We start from the raw sequence: 21502 nt of genomic DNA on the forward strand, positions 1-21502 counted from the left end.
GGGGCTTGCCCTTCATTAAAGCAGGGACCATCCTTGGCATAGCATCCTCCACTTTCAGATTCGGGCTGAAATGTCTTCTGCATGCACAAGGCAGACTCATCTCATTGTCAAGTCTAATACATAAATCACAGCTCGGGACCACGGGACCCAAAGGTAAAATGCAGTGTCTGGCACCACTAGAGATAAATAAATTACCTGTAATCTGGAAAGCAGCTCATCTTGATCCTCCACTGTTTTGGTGACTTCAGTGATTGATTTTGCTAAACTCAGATGAAGCAGAAGGACATTCAGGTTCAGAGCTTCAAGTGAAATGAAAGTGACTGAGCCAAGAGATGAGATAATGAAACTCTTTGCAAAAGGAGGTGAACAGAGGAACCGTGATTCCTGGCTCCCCAAGGGCTTCTGCCGAGTCCTTCATGAGGCTCCGCTCTGCTTCTTGACTTCAGAGTTTGAGAGACACTATTGTTTCTGTTTAATAAACACCACTTTTTTGTTTAGGGCAGTTTAAGTGGTTCGCAAACGATCTCTGATTTGATCTGAAAGTGACCTGCCCACAAGACTCCATGGGGCCTGGAGTTCTGTGAGGGCCACTCCTTTAGTTTGAGAAGATGAAGACCTCACTGAAGTGAAATATTATTGTAAAAAGATGAAGGCCATTATCAGCCCATAGCATTCTAGAACTGTGCTATCCTATAGAATGTGGGGGTGGGGAGGTGGGGGGGAGAAGTAGAATACCGGGCACCCATGTAACTTAAAAAATTTGTATTAGTCAGCCACATTTAAAAAGTAAAAGAGAGGGCGCCTGGGTGGCTCAGTTGGTTAAGTGACTGCCTTCGGCTCAGGTCATGATCCTAGAGTCCCTGGATCGAGTCCCGCATCGGGCTCCCTGCTCGGCGGGGAGTCTGCTTCTCCCTCTGACCCTCCCCCCTCTCATGTACTCGCTCTCTCTCATTCTCTCTCTCTCAAATAAATAAATAAAATCTTAAAAAAAAAAAAGTAAAAGAGACAGGTGAAGTTAGCCCTAATACATTTTATTTAATACAAGATATCAAACATTATGATTTTAATATGCAGTCATATTAAATATAAAAAATATGCAGTCCACCATAGTGGAGAAATCAGGAACCTTCCTGTGGTCAGGGGACATTTGTTGGCTGGATAAACTATCCTGCTCGCAGATTTTGATGGAAGTTTAATTATACCAACATCTTGGTGTTCTTGGTCTCTGAATGTCTGTCCCAGTAGGAATGTCAGACCCTGTCTGTGTGCTAAGCCAAAGGGACCTCTCCTGGCCTTGATTGACCTTGGCCCTGCCCAGGTTGGGTCAGCGGAGGAGATGAGGTTGGCCCCCTGAGGTGGTTGCACATCTTCCCCTCCCACCTGGCATTCATTCCTCTCTTGAGTTTGTTTTCATCCAACTCTGGCCCAAATGTGGGCTTTATGTACGTACATCCTTCCAAAGCCCGTCACGTCGCGAAAATACTCAGCCCCCTCCCTTTTCTCTAAGCGCTGCTTGAAGGAAGCCACTGTGATGTTATGCCAGAGTATGAATGGATGCTGAGGGGACAAGGCTCCCCTACACACAGGTCAGGTATGGGGGTTTAATGCCGGCTCCTGCAGGCAAGGCCGGGGCAGATGAAGGCAGGCGAGTCAAGCTCTTCTCAGTTGCAAGTAAGAGAGTCCACCCGGGGAAGATGCACACAAAGGGGCATTATTCTACAGTCTTGGGGGATCTGATGAGAACCAGGGGCAGGAGGTACGGTTGGGTCCCTACAAGGGATTGAGACAGGGAGAAACCTGACCAGCACTTGGGCAGCTTCTGTCTGTCTCCTTTTTCTTCTTCCCCCCTGTGGTTAGGAACACATGATTACACTGGTCACCCCACAGTTCCAAAGTTGGCTTGTCCTCAGTTCAAGCAACAGCAAAGACTGACAGGCATCTCTGCATCTTTTTTTTTTTTTTTTAAAGATTTTACTTATTTATTTGAGAGAGTGCATGAGACAGAGAGAGCGGGGGGTGGGGTGGGGTGGGGGAAAGGGAGCGGGGGAGGGAGAAGCAGGCTTCCTGCGGAGCAGGGAGCCCAATGTGAGACTCGATCCCAGGACCCTGAGATCATGACCTGAACCAAAGGCAGATGCTTAACTGACTGAGCCACCCAGGCGCCCCTGAAATGTTAATCTCATCTGAAAACACTCTCATAGAAAAATCTAGAATAATGTTTGACCAAATATCCGGGCACCTTGGTCTAATCAGGTTGGAACATTAAAGAAACCATCATATCCTCTCATCATATCTAGTAGGAGCCCATATGCGAGGACTGGATCTTTTCCTTCTTTCTCACCCCTGGAGGACCCCCCCTGAAAACCATCTTCTGAAGGTTGGAGCTGGGTATGGCTCAGCCTGACTGTTGACCTCCTCAGTTCCCAGTCTTGCCTCTTGCTTCATGTGGCCATTCCTCAGGAAGCTGCACCGCCAGAGACCTCTCTCTTCACCGCAGAACTCTGGAGACCTCAGCTCAGCGTTCCAGTATGTCTCGGGAGGGGGTGGGGTTCTGGTAATGAGTGCTTCCTAAAGCAGTCCATCACGCTTGTGGCACAATTACCCCAGTGGTAATAACCACGCTGACCGAATGAGTGGTTAGTTAGCTTGCAGATCCGTCAGCAGGCTTGGCTCTTGTGAGCGGACCATGATTTACTAAGAAAAGGGACCTCAGGTGTTAGATTGCCTAACACCTGCCTCAGCATGCATGTTTTTATTGTTATATTTTAATAGTGCTGCATATTCTTAAGATTTCCATGATACATAGCTGTGTTGCTTCAGCTTGGCTGTAAATGTTGACATAAAACAGACTCTCACACGACTTTAGAATTGCAGGAGGCACAAATACGTCCAATGTCACAAATGTATTCACCATGTAGGAGAGGGTTAACTTCTCGGGTCCCCGTTTCTCAAACCTTGTACATTCCGAAGGAAGGCCTAACTTCAGAAGGACTGGCCCTTGACTGGCTTCTGGGAGTGATTCCTGAGCCTTTGGATTCTCCTGACAGGAGTGTTTTTGTACAGCTGAGGCCAAGGCCATACTGTCTCGGTTTGACCTGGAGTGGGGTGCTGGACACACAGTAGCTCGTATTAGTCACACGGTCCTACCCAACTGACCTGATCCTTAATGGAAATCCTGGCTGCCAAGGCTGGGGTGATACCCGCTGGTTGTCACAGGTTGTTGCTGGGAGAATTAGCATGTCCCCATGCGACTTCCTAGGGAGGGGACCCCTGAGATCTTGTGCCTGGTTTCTCCTGGAGTTGGGCTGCCCCCCTTTTCCCTTTGCTGATTTGATCTGTATTCTTTCACTGTAATAAACCATAACTGTGAGTGGGACAGCTTTTCTGAGTCCTGTGAGTCCTTCTAGTGAATTATTGAAGCTGGAGGAATGGTCTTGGGGACCCCCTTCCGAAGAGTTACTCGGCTGAGAACTCTGTGGTGGGGAGCAGTGGTGGAGAAGTGACTTTGGGGAGTGTTAATGGCAGGAAATTAATAATGAAAGGGCTGGAACTGGGCCCTGGAGGGCTCCCCAGGGGGGTAACTGTGGCAGTCTCTGATTTCCTCCTCAGACGTTTTATGTATTTGCCCCATTTATCCACCCAAACCATTAAGATCTGCTGAGGCAGGTCTTTCTTCTACCTCTTTACCCCCATAGTGCCTAGCACCCTGTCCTGCAATGCGGACGGTACCCTGCCCAGATCCCCTTCAGCAGGTGAGGTGAGTGTACCCATTGCCCAGCTGCTGTGGGTTTTGGCTGCCAAGTGGCTCACAGCTGCTCCTGGGAGAACTGGCTTTGGCTGAATGCGCTGTTCCTCCACCACCCCATGGCCACCAATGACTAGCTGACATGGGGCCACAAAGGCTGTTCTCTTTTCCTCAAGGAGGGATCAACTCCCTCGTGCAATTCATGCTCCCGAGCTCTCTGTGGCGTCAGGCTGAAGCTGGTCTCGGTTACCCGGGCCACATGCTGGCTGAGCATTCTTCCCCAACCTTGATCTGCTTCCTGTCCTCCCCCTCTGCTTAGGGCATTCCTTCCATCAATCGCTTGCTGAGGAACCCCCATCTCAGGGACTGATTTGAGGGAACCAAGTTGAGACGGTGATGGATGTTGGAACCCCCACAACCATGTTTGATACCATGCCAATGGCTCGAACCAACTCAACATGGCTCCCAGTGTCTTTGTTTCTGCAAAGGCATTTCTCAGTCATTTACAACTCTTAGTATTGAGCCCGTGAATTCACATGGAGAAGATGTAAACCATTTATGGTTCATTTGCTAGCTGCTCTGGGAGACCAAAAGTGAGGCAATCGTTGAAGAGGTTTGCTCTTAGCCGCAAGCTTGTCATTCCACACGCTTCCTTCTTCCCGCAGTGGTGACTTGCACCTTGACCGCTTCCTTCCCTTCCCCCTCATTTCCCTATCGCTCTAGCAGTGTCGTCTGAGCTCATTCCTCCCACTCCTGAATTACTTGCACTTGATTTTTTGTCTCAGGATTTGCCTCTGAAGGAAACTAAGCCAGTGCCCCATCCTACTTTCCTTACTGCACAGATCAGGCCCCACGCTGGGCAGAAGCTGTCTGGAGGGGCGGAACACCACGTCCAACGCCTGTGCAGAGAACTGGAGAACTGTCTGGCATGGAAAACTCAGTGTCAGAAGTGTTGGGAGTAGAAGACAGGAGACAGGATCAGACAATATGTGAATGAATGGATGTAGAGTTGACCCTGGAGCACGGGGCGCAGAGGCGCCTGACGGGTCTTACAAAGGGGTGAACTTCAGTTGAGGGGACTCTTGGGCACCTGTGAAGTGTGGCTCGGGCAGGCATTTGTGGATGCTGGCTCCCCCAAATCTCATGACGTTGGCCCCTTTGGGAATGGTGCCACCTTTGGCTCAGCCTTCCTCAGAAGGGTTGGAGTTAACTCCGAGATATGGTTTGAAATTTATAGGATGGACACCACACCCGACCCAGGTGGTTCTGGACTCACTTCCCTCACTACCAATCCATATAGATTCTCCGCTCCCCTCCCCTCCCCTCCAACTGACTGCAACACCTCAAAACCCTGGTTTCAGGGATGCAGGGAGAAGCCAGCCAGGCTCCATGAATCAACCGCTGCCCAAGACTGCTGCCCATAATATGTAAATGAATGAGAGCATACTTAAATGAATAAAGGAATCTGTGTTCCAATAAAACTTTATTTGGCCCGTCCTGATCAAGTTTAATAGATCTTTTGAAAACATGAGTAGTTATAACAATTCCTCTATAATAACAATTATATATGAACTCCTGGTCAAGGTCAGCAGCTTGGTCCTTTACCAAAAAAGTAAAGCCGCTCTGAGGACAAATGGCACATGAGGAGCGGTGTATATTTCCTTTTCTTTAAAAAAAAAAAAAGAAAAAAAGAAAAAGAAACCCAAACACTTCATGTTTACATATTTTCCATTAAAAATTATGGTCAGTGTGATTAATTCTTTTTAAATATAAGTTTCTAACGTGTTGCAGGTTTCAATGTACAACTCTTAGTTAGCTGATAGGTTTAAGGTGCTGTCAAGGTGAGGATGAACACAGCCCAAGGCCAACGCTGGGGAGTCCTCTGTTTACAGACTGGCTAGACCTCCTGTGGGTATCTTTGGGGGTGCAGGGGGGAGCAGAATACCAGTGGTGGGAATGGCGGAGCATTCCAGGGGATGGACAATGCTTCCGCAGAGGGCTTGCTCTGCCCACACACCATCACCCCAGGCTCTGTGGGCGAGGACACCTTCGGTGTACCTGCTCCAAACTCAGCCTGAAGTTATGAGGGGCGTGGCTGCTTGGAAGCCCTTCCTGTGTCCTGGGGTCTCTACGCTGGTGCCTGACTCCTGAGGACTTTTGTGGTCGGCACCCTGCCTTTCCCATCTTCCTACCTTGCTGGGTTCCTTGCCCCTAAGGCCACTGGCTTTCCATGCCTTTCTTTAGGGACCGCTCTTTGCCAGGGCTAAATGGATGATCAAAATCAAGGTCAGTATTCACGAAGCACGATAGGTCCCGTGTGAAATCTTCTCTCCTAACACATTTGCTCTGTGGCGGGCACCTTGTGGCCTTGTTGACTCCAAATCAGCAATTCGTGCCAAGAACATTAGTTCCCGAGGTAGGCTGGGAGAGGAGTTCTGTATGTATCTGCGGGTGGGTTCTGTGTATGTGGCTGGGTGTTGGGCTGCAGCTGTTACTGGAACTGCTGTCTTCCAACTCACCTGTGTATGAGATCCCCTGGGGAACTGGGGCCATGACCTTGCATCCGTGCATGTGTCAGGAAAGTGCATAGGGAGTTCTGGAGGAGGTGTGTGCCCAGGCCTGGAAGATGAGTTCTTGGACCACAGACCCCAAACTGATCTGAGCCAAGGTGTTCAGACCACGCAGGGGTGCGGCAAATACAGGGGTGTGGCAGGTGGGACTACGGAAGTACTTGAGGAACCAGAAAACATCTGGTTGGTCAGTGGGGTAGAACTGGCTCAGTTTCCCATTTTGGAGTATAAGTAACGTTGCTCTGAATAAAAGATGGGATTGGTCAGATGGTGATGGGCAGGGAAGAAACATCCTGGACCGAGTTTTCAGATTGGAAAGCCACAGGGACCCCAGCAGAGGAAGACAGCTTAGAGTGGACAGACACTGGCCCAGGAGACTGGGCCTCAAGCCTCGCCCTGGTGGCAAGCACATCCCTTGGCTTCTGGGGGCCTCACTGTCCTTCCTCTGTCAGTGAGGCTAGTTCGGCCAGACCATTTCAACACCCCGCCGGCAAGACTGCTCTGCACCCGGCCAGGTGGGAGGGCCTGCAGACTGCTGTCTAACACACTTTGCTCCCTCGCACCCCACCACCTGTAAAACGCAAGGGCCCCCTCTTCGCTGGGAAAGTGATCAACCCCCAAACTAGGCTCCTGTTCAAACCTGTTCCCAGAGGTTAAAGGCTAGTTATTAAGGCAGTTTAAGAAATGGACCTTCCGCTCCCTCCTCGGATCCTTCCTGTGTTTTGCTAACCCCAAGGCAGCAGAGAGGGGTGAAGGGGCGGTGGAGGTACGGGGTGGGGGGCGGCCAGCCCCTTCCTGCCAGGCCCGGCTTCCCTGGGTGGCCTCCGCTCAGGGGGCCTGGAGCTCCCCCCTCTCCCTCACCACCTTTCTTTGGAGAAGGCCTCGGTCTGCACGAGCTCGCCGGGGTGCTCGGGGATGCACGCGCCGTTGAGGTCACCCAGTTTATTGTCCGGCAGGTCTTCGGGCTTGGTGCAGAGCTTCAGGGCGCGGGAGATGAACACGTCCAGGTCGAACTGGGGGCTGGCGCCCCCGTCGATGGGGGCCGGGCGGCCGGGCGGAGAGGCAGACAGGCGGCGCTCGGGGCTGTCGGGGGGCGGGCTGGCGCGCTCGGGGCCGCCCTGCGTGCTCTTGACCCACTGCGCGATCTCCAGGAAGAGGCTGGCCGGCTCGTCCTCGTGCGGCCCGGCGTCGGCGGCCACCGCGGAGCTCGGGGGCGCCCCGGCCGCCTGCTTCCAGTGCGACAGGTCCAGGATGAGCTTGGGCTCTGAGTAGTGGTGCGGCTTGCTGTCGCGCCACAGCAGCTTGTCCAGGTAGGAGGGCGAGCCCACCTTGTAGTCGCAGGAGCGCCCGCAGTCGGCCTCGAAGGCGCGCTCCATGGACGAGTGCGAGCGCTCCAGGAAGCGCTCCGAGCTGCCCTGCGAGTCCTTGCGCGGGTCCACCTGCACGTCCTCCGCCAGGGGCGCCGAGCCCGCGCGCGGGTCGCGCTGCACCTCGCTCGTGTCCTGGCACCGGTCCGGCCTCCACTCCAGGTCCGATGACAGGCTCACAGGGTACCTGCAAGGGTGCAGACAGACGGAATGGCGGGCGACTGGACCCGCGGGGGAGGTGCCTTCCCCGAGGGAGCCAAGCCCCCTCATCCCTGTCTGCCACGCACAGACTGCCTTTCCGTTCCTTCCCTGTCCCTCTGGTCCTGTGACCGCCCCCCGCCCCCCCGGGGTTCCGGTGGAGGGACGGATTTTTTTGGCTTAACCCTTGTATTCTTCTGTACTCATTCAACACCCTACAGCTATTTCTTGAGCACCTTACTGTGTGCCAGGCGCTGGCATTGCCAGGCACAGCAGTGAACAGAACAACAAAGTCCCTGTCCTCCTGGAACCTCCTTTCAAACGGATCCCACCAGTGCAGCGCTCCTCAAACTCTGACCTGCACGCAAATCGCCTGGGGCCCTCACTGAGTTGCAGCTCTTGATCCAGTAGCTCTGAGGTGGGGCCAGAGATTCTGTGTTTCTAACAAGCTCCCAGGTGATGCTGATACTGCTGGTCCGGGGACCACACTTTGAGTAGCAGGGCCCTTATGAGTGCTTCTCAGGCCTGGTTCAGACTAGAATCACCCCACATCCTGATTCAGCAGGTCTCGACTGGGGCTCTGCATCAGCACGGTTTTAACACATCCCCACGTGATGCTAAGGTACAGTCAGGGCTAAGATCTCTTGCCTTAGTGGGTCTGGTTAGATGCCCCCCCCAGCACCCTGCATCAGTGCAGTGCAAGTGGAAAGATTCTAGACACCCTCAGGAGAGGCCAGAGATCCTTGGAATTCTGCCTTCTGTCAACTGCCCTGCGGCCAGGGAGAGCAAAGTCAGCCAGCCAAGAGCAAATGAAGGGCAGGTGTGCAGGCCATCAGCTCGAGCTGGGCCCTCTCCTCCCTGTGCCAGGTGCTCTATGCAGAACCATGTGGAGGGAGCCAACGACCAGCTGCTCATGGTACAGGATGCCTCGTGCTCACACGGGAACAGCCAATCCACCTAGGACAGGCAGGTTTGGCTGTGAAAGGGCAGGCGCCCAGAGCGGTCCACACGATGTGGTTTGCGAGGCACAGGGAGGCCCCAGGACTGCATGCCCACTGCCCAGTGACACCATGAGCGCAGGAGTCACCCCCAGAGGCGAACACCGCCTCCTCCCACAAGGGTCCTAGAAATCGCAGAGATTTCTAGGAGGAAGAACTTGCAAAGACCCTAATCCCTGGCTGCTACACACCGAAGGCCAAACATTGGTTCTCTGAAGTCTTCACAGAGACTGTGGAGTTAGGATGATCACGCTGCCTTACAGATAAGGATGCTGGTGCTCATCCAAGGTTAAGCCATTTGCCCAAAGCAGGAGGGCCTGTAGGAAGGAGGCTGCCCATGGACTGCCCATCTCCTTCACGCAGGTGTGATGGGAAAGTCAGGAGCAGAAGTGTGTCAGGTTTAGAAATGGTCAGAGTTGGTGGGCAGTGGCCAAAGAAACCCTGCGACAGTTTTCCTGGCCCCAGCCCTGCACCACAGCCATGATAAGCATGGGATGGGCCTCTCTGGGCCAGCGCTCTGTGCCCTCAAGCGCCGTGGAGCGGAGGGGGAGGGGCTGCAGGGACCACAGTCAAGGGCGGGAAAAGCATGGGGGCAGCAGAAGGAAGAGTCTTCATTAATCTCTATTTGCTGGCAACTCTTGATAACAACAATTGACAACAACAAACCCACAAACCTGTCCAAAAATAGCAGCGCTGCCCTGGCCCTCCCTCCGTGCCTCCTCACTCTGAAACCTATCATCTGTCAAATGACTGAAAAGGAGAACTTGCTCATCTGTCACTTATGTAACTAGCTGTCACATTCCCACAGCAGCGGGGCTCCCACTTAGGCACCCTCAGAGTCCTAGCTGCTAAGCCCCTGACTTCTATTTCTAAACTGAGCCGCTCTCGGCTCTCCCTCCCCGGATTAGCAGATGGTGATGCCCAAATGTTTAGCTGCCTGATCTCAACATCAGAATAGGAAGGGACCCGAAAAATCCTAACATGCCTACACAGAGATTGTTAAAAATTGTGGGTTCTACCCAACACTGAATCACTGGTAGTGACTTCCGGGCACACCGTGTGGGGAAGGATTCGGAGGCCCAGCCTGGTTTAGCAGGCAAGAGTCCTGTGATTGCTCAGCAGTATCTGACATAGATGCAGATCAAGGAGGCCCCCCACGAGGCAGGCATTAGCTGTGTGGCAAGGTGCTAGTCTCTACCCTCTCTGAGCTGTGGCTCCGTCATGTGTCCCTGGGCAGTAATAATAATGGTACTCCCCTTAATGGCACTCTTGGGAGGTGCCAATGATGAGGACCCTGGCAAAGTGTTATGCGGTAATAAATGTCACATTGTCTCCTTGTCGTGCACTGGCACCATCTACCTTTCTAGGGCAGATTCCCAGTCTGCTAGAAGTGCGTTCCAGTGATGGGTACTCCTTAAATGTCGCTGAACATTGTATTGAGCCCTGGCTCTGGTATACTCAGGGTGGGGAGGAAAGGGGTAGTGGCTGGGTCGCACAAAGGAAGGCCCCTGACCCACACATGCTCATCTAGTGGGAGTGCCTAGGGACAAGAGAGAAAGGCAGGAAGCTAATGGGGGAAAGCACCCCATGGGATATGGAGCTTGGGAGACAGAGGGAAAGGTCATGGAGGACCAGAGGCAAAACAGAAATGGGAGGATGAGAACGTGGATTCTAGACTCCAGGGCTGGAGGCTCCTGGAACCCCACCTGTCCCAGTTGGAGAGCTGGCTCTGGTTGGCAGCCATCAGCAGGATGTCATCGATCTCATCTTCAATGCGGAAGGGGTGCTGTGAGGTGGGCTCGTCCTCGGGGCATGAGTATGGGCTCATGTAGGGGTGCTGCAGCCCCATCTCGGCTGTTAGGCGATCCATGGGGTTAAAGGTCAGGATCCTCTCTAGAAAGTCGATGGCTGCGGGGAGCAAAACAGGGCATGAAGGTCATTCACTGCCCTGTCTAGCAGAGACATTTTTTTGTACTTTCCCATTTGTAAAAAGGTTTTTAGCCATTCTCCTTTCTTGTGACCCTCATCACAATCCAGTGATGAATTCAGAGCAGATACTGCTTTTTTTGACTTCACAAATGAATAAACAGAGGCCCAGCGGGGTAAAGTGACTTGCTCAAGTTGCCGTTGGTTAAGAGCAGGTGCGGGGCTAAAGTCTGCCTTACGCTGGATTTCTCCAGGGACAGAGACTGCGCTGTAGATAGTCTGTGTGGTGACCGTCCCTGGAAGCACAGGCAGGGGAGGGGGGAAGAAGCCAGTACGGGATGTGCGCATGAGCAGGTTCCTCCTGTGGGCACTTGGTGCTCAGTCCTACTGCGGGGTGGGGAGGCATCCTCTACAAGACAGCATGGGACACACCTCAGAGGTGACTCCATTTGTGGGGTCAGGGGGAGCCGAGGTGTCTCTACACCCAGTCCCACTTGTTGCAGATTGCGGGCTGCTGGGGTGGGTGGAGGAGCCTGTGAGGCAGGTCACCGAAAGGTGAGGCAGGTGTGACACGGCCTGTTAGCCCAGGGCTCCCGAGTCCAGCCTTCCTACCATAGGTTGCTCCTGGAGGTTTGACAAACAAGGGCAGGTGGGCTTGATATTAAAATATTTAACCACCAAGCTGAAGCCCTCCTGGGGACTAGGGTCTAGATCAAGGGGAGGTCCTAGGCAGCTGGAACCTGGGGACAGGAAGGGACACTCTGAAGCCTTGTGTGGTGGCTGGCTGCCAACCTGCATGAAAGTATATCGAAATTTCGGCAGCCAATCGGGCTGTGTGGGTGCGCACTGGCTACAGATCAGCTCTGTGCACGGAACTGGTGTCCTTTCTCCCAAGCGGGGGTAGGGGCAGCCATCTGCCTTGTGGGCTCTGCGCTGGGTTATCTCAGGGCAAGGTCTAGCCTGGAGGTTTGCATTACCTCTCAGTGCTGGAGGCTCCACTTAAATCACGACTGGGCTAATCGTGTTACCTCCCCTGTGGCAAGGGAGAGAGCCTCAAGAGCTCAAGAGCCTCAAGGCGCAACCACGACCCTGCCCCTCACACCAGCCCTGGGTCTCTTTGCAGGAGAATTCATCAATGATTCAGGAAATCGACGGATTCAGAGGGTCACGGCCCCCAGGAGGATGTGGTGCTGCCCTGTACGCCTAGACCGAAGGATCCATAAAGCAGCAGGAGCTCTGATCACCGCCGAGAGCGCCGAGGCTCAGGGGGTGCCTCTGGGTCAGGGCTGGAGACCTGAAAGAGCCTCACAGATGGGAAGGGCCTGGAAGAATCAGGCTCCGCAGTGCAAGCCCGCTCTGGCCCTGTCTGGCTCCAGGCTGGGCAAGCCTTGCCCTCTTTGGGCTGCCGCCCTCCCTCGGCCCAGCCTATTACTCTGGACCTTCTGACAAGGACAGGAGAGAGTTGAAGCTCTAAACGTGGGCAGGCATCATTACCAGCATCACTATTTTTAACAAAGACCCAGCGAACCCTGAAGTTGGAAAGTGCCAACCCCGAAGTCTACCCCACTGACTCTAGTAAAAACGAGTCTCCTCTTTCCTCTTCTTGACAGCTGGTCTTCTAGCAGGTGCCAGACGCTTCCGGAAGCCCAAATACTAGAAAATCCCTTCTTGTCTCTAACCTAAATCTACCCTCTTTAACCTCTACCCCCGGGCCTAGCTCTGCCCTCTGCGAGTCCCCCATGTCGGCATGTTCTCTCTTCCCCAGGATCGGTCCCCTCAGGTTTCAAGGGCGCAGCATGCAGCCAGGTCCTGTGCAAGGCCCCTCTGCCTGGCACACACTGGCCTGCATCTCCCAGTGCGCCCTGCAGTTCGATGTGCTGTGTGACTGGGGCCTGGCGAGCAGGGGAGGAAGTGATGTGTGGACCCCACTTCCAGGCTGGATGCATAAAAGCCTCCTGCAAGAGTCTCTGCCCTCTCTTCCCCTGGCTTCGGCCAGAAGTGGGTGTCCAAGGGGGACCTTGAAAGCTGTGTGTTGAAGATGGCAGACACTTCTCTGACAAGCTGGGTCCTGGGAGAGCCCCAGGCTCCCCCACTCTGTCCGGACTGGAGGTGAGCCGTGCATACACTGCTAGCAGGGTCACCCTGGAGGTTCCAGATTTATCTGCCATGGCACCAGCTTTGTTTTTCTCAATACAGAAACCACCATACCCTCCCCAATCCCCAACTCCTCTTCTCTGGGCTCAACCTCCCCACATGTTCTGAAGGCATTTCTAATATAATGAAACTTCTGTACCATCCTGTCACCTTCCTGTGGCCCAGTGAACTCAAACGGGACTTCTCCAAGCCCCCAGGGTTCTGGAAGGATCCTCAGGGGTACCTCTGGAGACTGAGAGGCAGGTGGGCCCGACCCTGCTTCACCCAGAGCACTCCTTTTACTTGTTTCCGTATTAGGTTTCCTCATCAGATTTGTTACTTGTGACACATTTACTTCATAGATTAAATGGACCTCAGAAGTGAGGCCTCGATATGATGGTCTCGGGGCCTGTCTCCCTCGTCCAGCTCCGGCGGCTGTGTCAGCTGCTGAGGGACAGTCACTCAGGCTGCCCTTTGAGCCTCTGGGGGCTACAGCCAGAGAGACATTCTGCCTCTTCCTAGGCCTGTGGGGCCTCTGATGTACAGCGGAAGGAGGGACCGCAGGTCACCAGCCGGCTCTCCTGGGTGGGTGGGCTTGGTGCCCTCCCCCCACCGATATTTTAATTCCTGGGACCCCTCATTCTCCTAAAGCCAGAGGTCAGCTGGAGACCTCTTTTCAAGGCCAGAGGCTGGTGAGAGAGTTTTGGTTGGAGTTGAGTTTTGGTACAGCGGGAGAGTGGAGCAAGCCTGGCTTTAGTGAACACCTGTTCAGCTACAGGATCAAGTCCAAACTCACTGGCCTCTCGGCCTTTCTCACCTCTCCAGCCTCACTTCCTACCAACAGGTCTGTGACTCGTCCTGCTGATCCGGGCCTCACCATGTCCCCCTGGCCAGCTTCTCAGTCCCTCTCTGCTCCCTTCCTCTCCCCCAAATACCCGGGGCTCTTGCTGGCCCCTTAGGATGTGTTCCTCAGTCTTTGTTCTCACCTCACCTCTTTGTTCTCACCATCTTCCCAGCGAGTGCACCTGTCCTGTCTCTGAACTTCCATCTCTAGCACTGTGGTGGCTTAATACACGTTGGGGGATGCTGCTGACGACACTGAGGAGCTTTATCTCCTATCGGGACCAACTCTGATTTTGCTGAGAAACAGCCCACCACTCTGACAGCCAAGGCACCGAGGGGCTGCTGTGTGTGTGGTTGCTTGGGGGAGGGGAGGGGGTGACACGTCCCTGATCCAGAATTCCTGAGAGGTGAATACACCTCTTGTCTCATGGTGGGATTTCTACAGGGCCCTAGGACACAAATATAGATGGGCTGAGTCTTAATTTGTGGTGAATGAAATGATCCTTCCTCCCCTTTAATGAAGAGAAAACTGAGGCAGCTTATGATTGAGTGGGGATCATGGCCAAGGACACTGTTAGAAGACACTGGTGGTCCAAGTTCTTGGTTTCTTGATGGTCTCATTCGTAATAATGGACACCAAGTGGTGGGGAATAAATACCTATTTCACCACCTCCACTGCAGTGAGCTGGGGCCACAGGACTAAGTTCTGGTCAATAAAACATGAGTGGAAGGGAGGTGTCCAAATTCCGGCTCATGACCTTAAGGGCAAGCGGACCTGCCCTCCTTCCCCACCTTCCTCCAGGTAGCAAGGGCAGTACCCAAGGATGGTTGAAGAAGATGGAAGGGGCCTGGGCCCCTGGATGACTTTGTACAGCAGGCTCACTGTCTTGGCCCTGGACTATCTGCTTTGTGATTATTATAGAAGAGAGAAATACGCTTCTTAACTTCTTTTTTCTTAAATAAGAAATAAATCTTATTTAAGCCACTAAGAATTTGGGTGTCTCCTCCAACTGGCTGAACCTGTATCCTACCTAACATAGGTAGGGAAGCCTCTGGTAGGTATGAGGCCCAGTGATAATGCTGAAGTTTTATTTAAAGATTTTGTTTATTTGGGCGCCTGGGTGGCTCAGATGGTTAAGCATCTGCCTTCGGCTCAGGTCATGATCCCAGGGTCCTGGGATTGAGTCCCACATCGGGCTCCCCGCTCAGCGGGGAGCCTGCTTCTCCCTCTGACCCTCTCCCCTCTCATGCTGTTTCTCTCTTGCTCGCTCTCTAAAAAATAAATAAAATCTTTAAAAAAAAAAAAAAGATTTTGTTTATTTGAGAGAGAGAACAAGCACGAGTAGGGGGAGGGGCAGAGGGAGTGGGAGAAGCAGGCTCCCGGCCGAGCAGGGAGCCCGATGTGGGGCTCGATCTCAGGACCCTGAGATCATGACCTGAGCCAAAGGCAGATGCTTAACTGACTGAGCCACCCAGGCGCCCCTAATGTTAACATTTAAGATGATGGAGCAACTATCCTCTGCCCGGGGCTTTACACATTCTGTTTTACTTACCCGTCACGATGTCCCCATGTGACATGAATTACTGTACCCCTTTTACAGTTAAGGAAACTGAGATGCAGAGAAGTTAGGAAACTTGCTCAAGGCCAAACAGCTACTCCCGATGCACCTGGGAATTGAGTCTGGGTCTGGGTCTCAAGCTGGTAAAACTCATGTTCTCTGCACCACATCATCAAGGGGAACAAGGGAGAGGGAGATGAAGGAGGAGAGGGAGGAAGGCAAGTGAGAAAGACGAGAAGGAAAAGGAAGCAAAGATGGGGGTAGACTCTGGAAGACCACCAAGCATGGCCTGGAGAGTTGCCTGATGGCCGAACTCCGGGAGCCAATGACGCTCAGTCTGGAAGTAGCTAGGGCAAATTCCCGCCACAGTGGCGTGGCCTTGGCCTCTCTGTCTGGAACTAGGCTTGGTCGTTCCGGAAGGAGACCACCCGCCCGGCCCCCCAGGGCGAAGCCAGAGCGCAGCCTCCCGGAGGCTGGCCATGCTGCAGGCCGAGGTACCTTCGCTGTTCACTTCGGGGAGCAGCTTGCGCAGCGGCCTCTTCACCTCCCAGCTGCTGCTGACAAAGGAAGGCATCACCCTGAGCAGCTCATCTTTGTCCTCCTCCCGGATCACAGGGATGGTCTCTAGGATGAGCTGCATCTGCTCCAGCTCGTGAGCCCCTGGGGAGCCAAACACCAGATGGTTAAGTGTTGCCCAAGTGGCTGGGGTGACGGAAGCCCCAGTGTGGTTCTGGGAGGCCGGGGAGGGGCGGCGCCGGCCGTTGGGAGCAGCTCTAGGTGCCAGGGGACCTGGGTTCTGGTCCTCACTCGGCCACTAACTTGCTGTGTGACTATAAGCAGGCTGCTTGCCATCTCTGGGGCTTGGCTTTATGAAATGTCTCTGCCTCTGGAATGGACCCGTCTGATATAGACTGAGTCAGCCAGACAGGCTATGCCAGGTCCGTGGAAGAAGTGTGCTGGGACAGGATGGAGTCAGGCGTTTATTCTCCTTTGCTCCTTCATTCCCTCACTAAATAATGACTTACTGAGCACCTTCTCCCTGCCAGGCAGCTTCAGTCTTTATGAGTCTCAGAAACGCAACCCGTCTTTGCCGCCCTGACGCTCTCTCAGCGCTCTGGCGCTGCTGGTGGGCGTCAGGTCTCTCCCCTCGCTGTCCCCCTCGACCCACAGGCTGTTCTTACTCCCATTGCTTCCATTTTCCCTTTTTGCTTGAGTAGCCTTTCCACTTACTTCTACCAGTTTAAATCCTTAACGAAGACTTTCTATCTTTGAGAAGTCCCCAGATTCATCTAGCTGCTCAGAGTGCCCTCCCCATACCACCGATGCCTACAGGATTCCAATCTGCCAGAAGCCGGCGGCCTATGCTGGGGCTCCTCCGTGTCCCCCAACGACACCCGGTGGAGCACCGAGCGGATGCTGCCCCAGCAGGGGTCTACGGCTCAGGCTCTGCGCGGAAGTGGTCCCTTCAGCCTCCCCCGCCGAGTGGGCTCATGGAGGGTCAGTTCAGGGACTCTGGGAGCCCCTTGTGGGGTCCCCTCGCCAAATGAACACTCCAGACTGACCACTCACAGTGGCAGGGAGAGAAAAGGAAGGGGCTGAAAATGTAGGATGGATGTTTCCAGCAGTCAATCTCAAGGTGTCTGAACAGAAGTAGTTACTTGATTTTAAAGGTTCTGCCCTCAAAAGGCTATTTTTAGCCTTTCCAGTATTTTGCCAGAAATGATAAGGGGCCTCCAAGTAAGTCCATAAAGCCATACAGGTCATTTTAAAGAGAAAGACTAGGATGTTTTGTGGTTAGCATGGTTTTTTGGTTTGTTTGTGGGGTTTTTTTTCTTTCAATCAGTTCTCCCTTTTTATAGAACGACACCAGAGGAGAAGGAAGATGGCATGGTTAGTGACTTACCAGCAAAGAGCATCCTCCCCGTGAGCATCTCGGCCAGGATGCAGCCGGCGGCCCACATGTCGATGGCTTTGGTGTAGTTGTTCGGGGAGAGGAGCAGGCGCGGTGAGCGGTACCACTTGGTTACCAGCCCTTCTGACAGATAACCCTGGAAGACAAAACCCCAGTTCCGTTGGTCAGCCATGTACAGAGATGCCCTCTCCCCCAAGTGCCTTCTTGTTTCTTTCCACCCGAAGACAGCACGCCATCCGGGATCCTTTCACTCTGGAGCCTTCCCTGAAGCCCAGCGGTTCTCCTCTGTGGATAAGGAGGCAAGATACCACTATTTTGGAAGGAAGCCTTTCCCACCCCAACTTGACGTAACTATGCAAAACAAATTTTCCCTCATCTAGTCAAAAGCTCGATACATAGGAGCCAAACTCAAGTTCATTACCACTATCAACAGAGTAGTGATGAGAACTTGGAATTTCATTGATCCAGTGGCTGAATCTCAGCAATAGCCATACATTTGAAATCAAGCCAATTACTTTGGTGCTAAGAATTAGAATTAACGTGGCTACGATGCCAGAGACGCCAAGCCCCTGCTGACAATGCAGAAGGCCAGCTTCATAACAGGTGCAGGTGAAGGGCGTATGGAAACAGCCCTAAATGGCAGAGTGGATGCAGCTCTGGTTGGCCCAGAGGATTCTGGGAGCTCCACAGTGTCTTTTGGGGGGCATAGATGTCCTAGCTGATTTCAGCCACTACTCAAGGATTTGTGGTCTGGGACGGAATCCCTCCCTACAAAATTTGGTGGGGATGTAAGTGGTTTAGCCCAGAATGTAAAATAAAGCCAGGCAACTCGGAAATTGTTCTCTATGTAATTCGGGAAGTTGGCCCAACAGTGTAACCTGGGAGGTGTCCATTTGGATGACCTGGAACAGTCTCTCTAAATAGAGAAGGTAGACCCATTTGGGAGGTCAAGGTGAGACAATTCAGACTGAAGGGAGGCAGTGGGAGATTCTAGGGATGGTCTTGATATCCGCTGATGTAACTCCCCATTTAGCATTTGAATTGCCCTTTTTACTGACTTAAGCACTATCACAGACCCAGGCAGATGAAAAGTTAAGAAGCCCAAATACCCGGCAGCTTTTGATCAATTAATCCAGAATCTATCTGTTTACCAAATACATATTAAGTGTTTTAAACCTTCCGAGCTCTGCATTATGACAGCAGTACCCTTTCCTCTATGGGACTGTCTCAGTCGGTGGAACATGGCGACTCTGGATCTTGGGGTTGTGACTTCAAGCCCCATGTCAAGTGTAGAGATTATTTAAAAAATAAAATCTTAGGGGCGCCTGGGTGGCTCAGTCGGTTAAGCGTCTGACTCGATTTCAGCTCAGGTCATGATCTCAGGGTCATAGAATTGAGCTCCTCATTGGGCTCCGCACTCAGTGGGGAGTCTGCTTGAGATTCTCTCCTCCCTCTGCCCCTACCCCCACTCACACACACACACACACACACACACACACACACACACACACACACTCTCTCTCTCTCTCTCCTCTTCTCTCTCTAAATCAATAAGATCTTAAAAAAAAAAAACCAAAACCTTAAAGAAATTGCAGACACAAGCCAAACCGTAGAAGTTCACTTCTGGGTGGGCGGGTCATAAATAAGGAACGGCTTGATTGATTTTCCAGTCAGAGGCTGAGACTGCCAGAGGAAGACAAAAGCAGAGTCACCCAGAGGGGAGGCAACAGAAGGGGGTTTTCTCTGATATGTAAACGAGCAGTCTTTTATGGGATGGAATTTCCTGTCATTAACACCTGCCTAGCTGCAGCACCTAGGACTGAAATGGGGACACAGGGAGGCTTCCTTCTGAAACACCTGCCTGGAAAGTAAAAGAAAGATGTTTGCATGGGCAAGCCTGCCCCCGGGGCCAGAAATGAGGGCCAGGCCACGACAGCAGCTGAGAAAGTTCACCCACTTTCTTACTTTGGAATGAAAACCGAGAACCTGCTGCTTCCTTATGGTCACTTGTCCCTCAAGCCCTTTTGAAAACAGAGGACATACTGATGTGTTTCAGAAGCCACAGGGCAGAGGAGAATTTGGGAAGTTGTAGTGTCTTCTGTCAGGTTCTGGAGCAAGAGGAGCCCTGGAGAAGGGGGGATGAGAACAAAGAGGAGGCTCCCTTCCTGGCGGGGGTGGGGGGGAGGGAGAGCAGACATGGGGAAGGAGGTGGTGGCAGGGGTCCTGCCCTCAGCTGAGATGAGCCCTGGGTGTCCAAGCAAGAGAGGCTCTGGGGCCCATAACATGATACTGGTGATCTGAATTCAAGAAAGTTTCAGTGGAGTGGATGGGGCGAAAGTCAGAACTTTCTAGAATAAAAAAAAAAAAATGTATATTTAAAGAATACCCAGGAGTAGAGACTCAGTTTTATCAGAAGGGCTTACAAATCAGTAATTAGATGGGCTCAACGGATATCTTTAAATGGCTTTTCTGTCAGAGCCTGCAGTGGGGGGGATGGTTTCAGCTCCATTTGGATATGGAGGGACGTGTCCTCAGTCGTCAGACCTGGTCTCCATGTGGTGCACCATTGTGTGAGTCATAAGGAATCACTGCTCTGAGGAGACAGGAAACCAGCACTGCCACGATTCTCCATGGCCCCCTCTCAGCACATAAGAGGCAAGACTGGAGCTGCCCTTTCCCAAGGGTCCCTTTCCTCCTACCACCCTGTCCCCTGGTGTTCCTGGTGAGAAGCCGATTCTGGAGGTGCTCCTGGGAGGCAGCTGGCCAGGATTTCCTGTCTAGACCCTGTCTTGGGGGCCTTTGGGCTTTCTTCAGCGATGGCTCCAGCCAGCCCATTTTGCTTCCTTTTAGGGTCCGGTACAGCCAACAGGAGGCTTTGATTTTAAAAGCACCGTAGGTGTTTGGGAAATCATCTAGCAGCCGCTGCCCTCTGAGGAGGGTAATTAGGGACCCCCAACAGATCCAGAGGGGAGGTATAATTAACGCTCTGAGTACCCTCTGGGCAGAGGGAGCAGGGACACTGCACTCAGTCCTAGCTGCCTGCCAGGAATTCAGAACAGCCTTGCTCAAACTCGCAGCAGAAGCGTGGGCTCCGATCTGCGGCCAGCATGGGCGGAGGGGGTGCTCCAGGTCTGTGCCACTTGCTCTGTCTGCCTCCACCAGCCCCCCGAGCCTGATCCCTTGTGTCTGGGAGACAGAAGGTTGGGGGAAAAGGCATGTTCCAATATGCCTTCCACTTCACCCTTCTGGCCCCTGACAGGGATGGGGAGAATTTATTTATTTATTTATTTATTTGACAGAGAGAGAGAGAGACACAGTGAAAGAGGGAACACAAGCAGGGAGAGTGGGAGAGGGAGAAGCAGGCTTCCCACTGAGCAGGGAGCCCGATGCGGGGCTCGATCCCAGGACCCTGGGACCATGACCTGAGCCCAAGGCAGACGCTTAACGACTGAGCCACCCAGGCACCCTGGGATGGGGAGGATTTAAATGGGGACACATTCTCTGAAGAATAAAAGCCCAGTCAACTGTAGCTGTGTGGTAGGGGGTGTGTGTGTGACAAGGTGCGAAGGCTGGTTTCTCCCCTCACATTGAATGGCTGCCGAGGGCTGCCCCCCACTCCCAGGCCAGGATGGTGGGGGACTCTGATAGCCTCACCTTCTCTACCGGAAGTCTCTGGCATGTGTTGTCCCTGTGCAGTGGAAATGAAGATGATGATTAAAACCATCCCTGTCTTCAAAGAGCATATAATGTAGTTAAAGAGATGAAATATTCAGGCGCCTGGGTGGCTCAGTTGGTTAAGCGACTGCCTTCGGCTCAGGTCATGATCCTGGAGTCCCGGGATCGAGTCCCGCATCGGGCTCCCTGCTTGGCAGGGAGTCTGCTTCTCCCTCTGACCCTCCTCCCTCTCATGCTCTCTGTCTCTCATTCTCTCTCTCTCAAATAAATAAATAAATCTTTAAAAAAAAAAAGAGAGAGATGAAATATTCAATATGATTGTCAGAAGGATAAGGAAATGATCTCGGTCAACATTTACGTGGGACTTGCTCCATGCTGAGCACTGTGTTAGCATTTTACCTTTTTTTCTTTTTTTAAGATCTATTTATTTATTTGAGAGAGAGAGTGGGAGGGAGGGGCAGAGGGAGAAGGAGAGGGAATCTTGAGCAGACTGCGCTCAGCACGGAGCCCGCAGGGCTCGATCTCACGACCGTGCCATCATGACCTGAGCTGAAACCAAGAATCGGACACTTAACA

At 52.9% G+C, this 21502-nt stretch overlaps 1 protein-coding gene across 1 annotated transcript in view; it reads right to left on the bottom strand.

Annotated features, from left to right (window-relative positions):
* Positions 1 to 5576: 5576 nt before the first annotated feature.
* The window catches only part of MAPK4 (mitogen-activated protein kinase 4), a 52528-nt gene continuing 36602 nt past the window's right edge, over positions 5577 to 21502 (bottom strand). The window contains exons 2-5 of the mRNA XM_045886329.2: positions 17243 to 17387; positions 15838 to 15999; positions 10582 to 10786; positions 5577 to 7878 (exon numbers count right to left, since the gene is read on the bottom strand). Coding sequence (XP_045742285.1) covers positions 7173 to 7878; positions 10582 to 10786; positions 15838 to 15999; positions 17243 to 17387 — 1218 coding nt within the window. The 3' untranslated portion in view covers positions 5577 to 7172. The remainder of the gene's footprint in view (positions 7879 to 10581; positions 10787 to 15837; positions 16000 to 17242; positions 17388 to 21502) is intronic.

Source organism: Mirounga angustirostris, unplaced genomic scaffold (assembly GCF_029215605.1).
Source record: "Mirounga angustirostris isolate CCGP_5_RB_7025 unplaced genomic scaffold, mMirAng1.0.hap1 SCAF_14, whole genome shotgun sequence".
NCBI lineage: Eukaryota > Metazoa > Chordata > Mammalia > Carnivora > Phocidae > Mirounga > Mirounga angustirostris.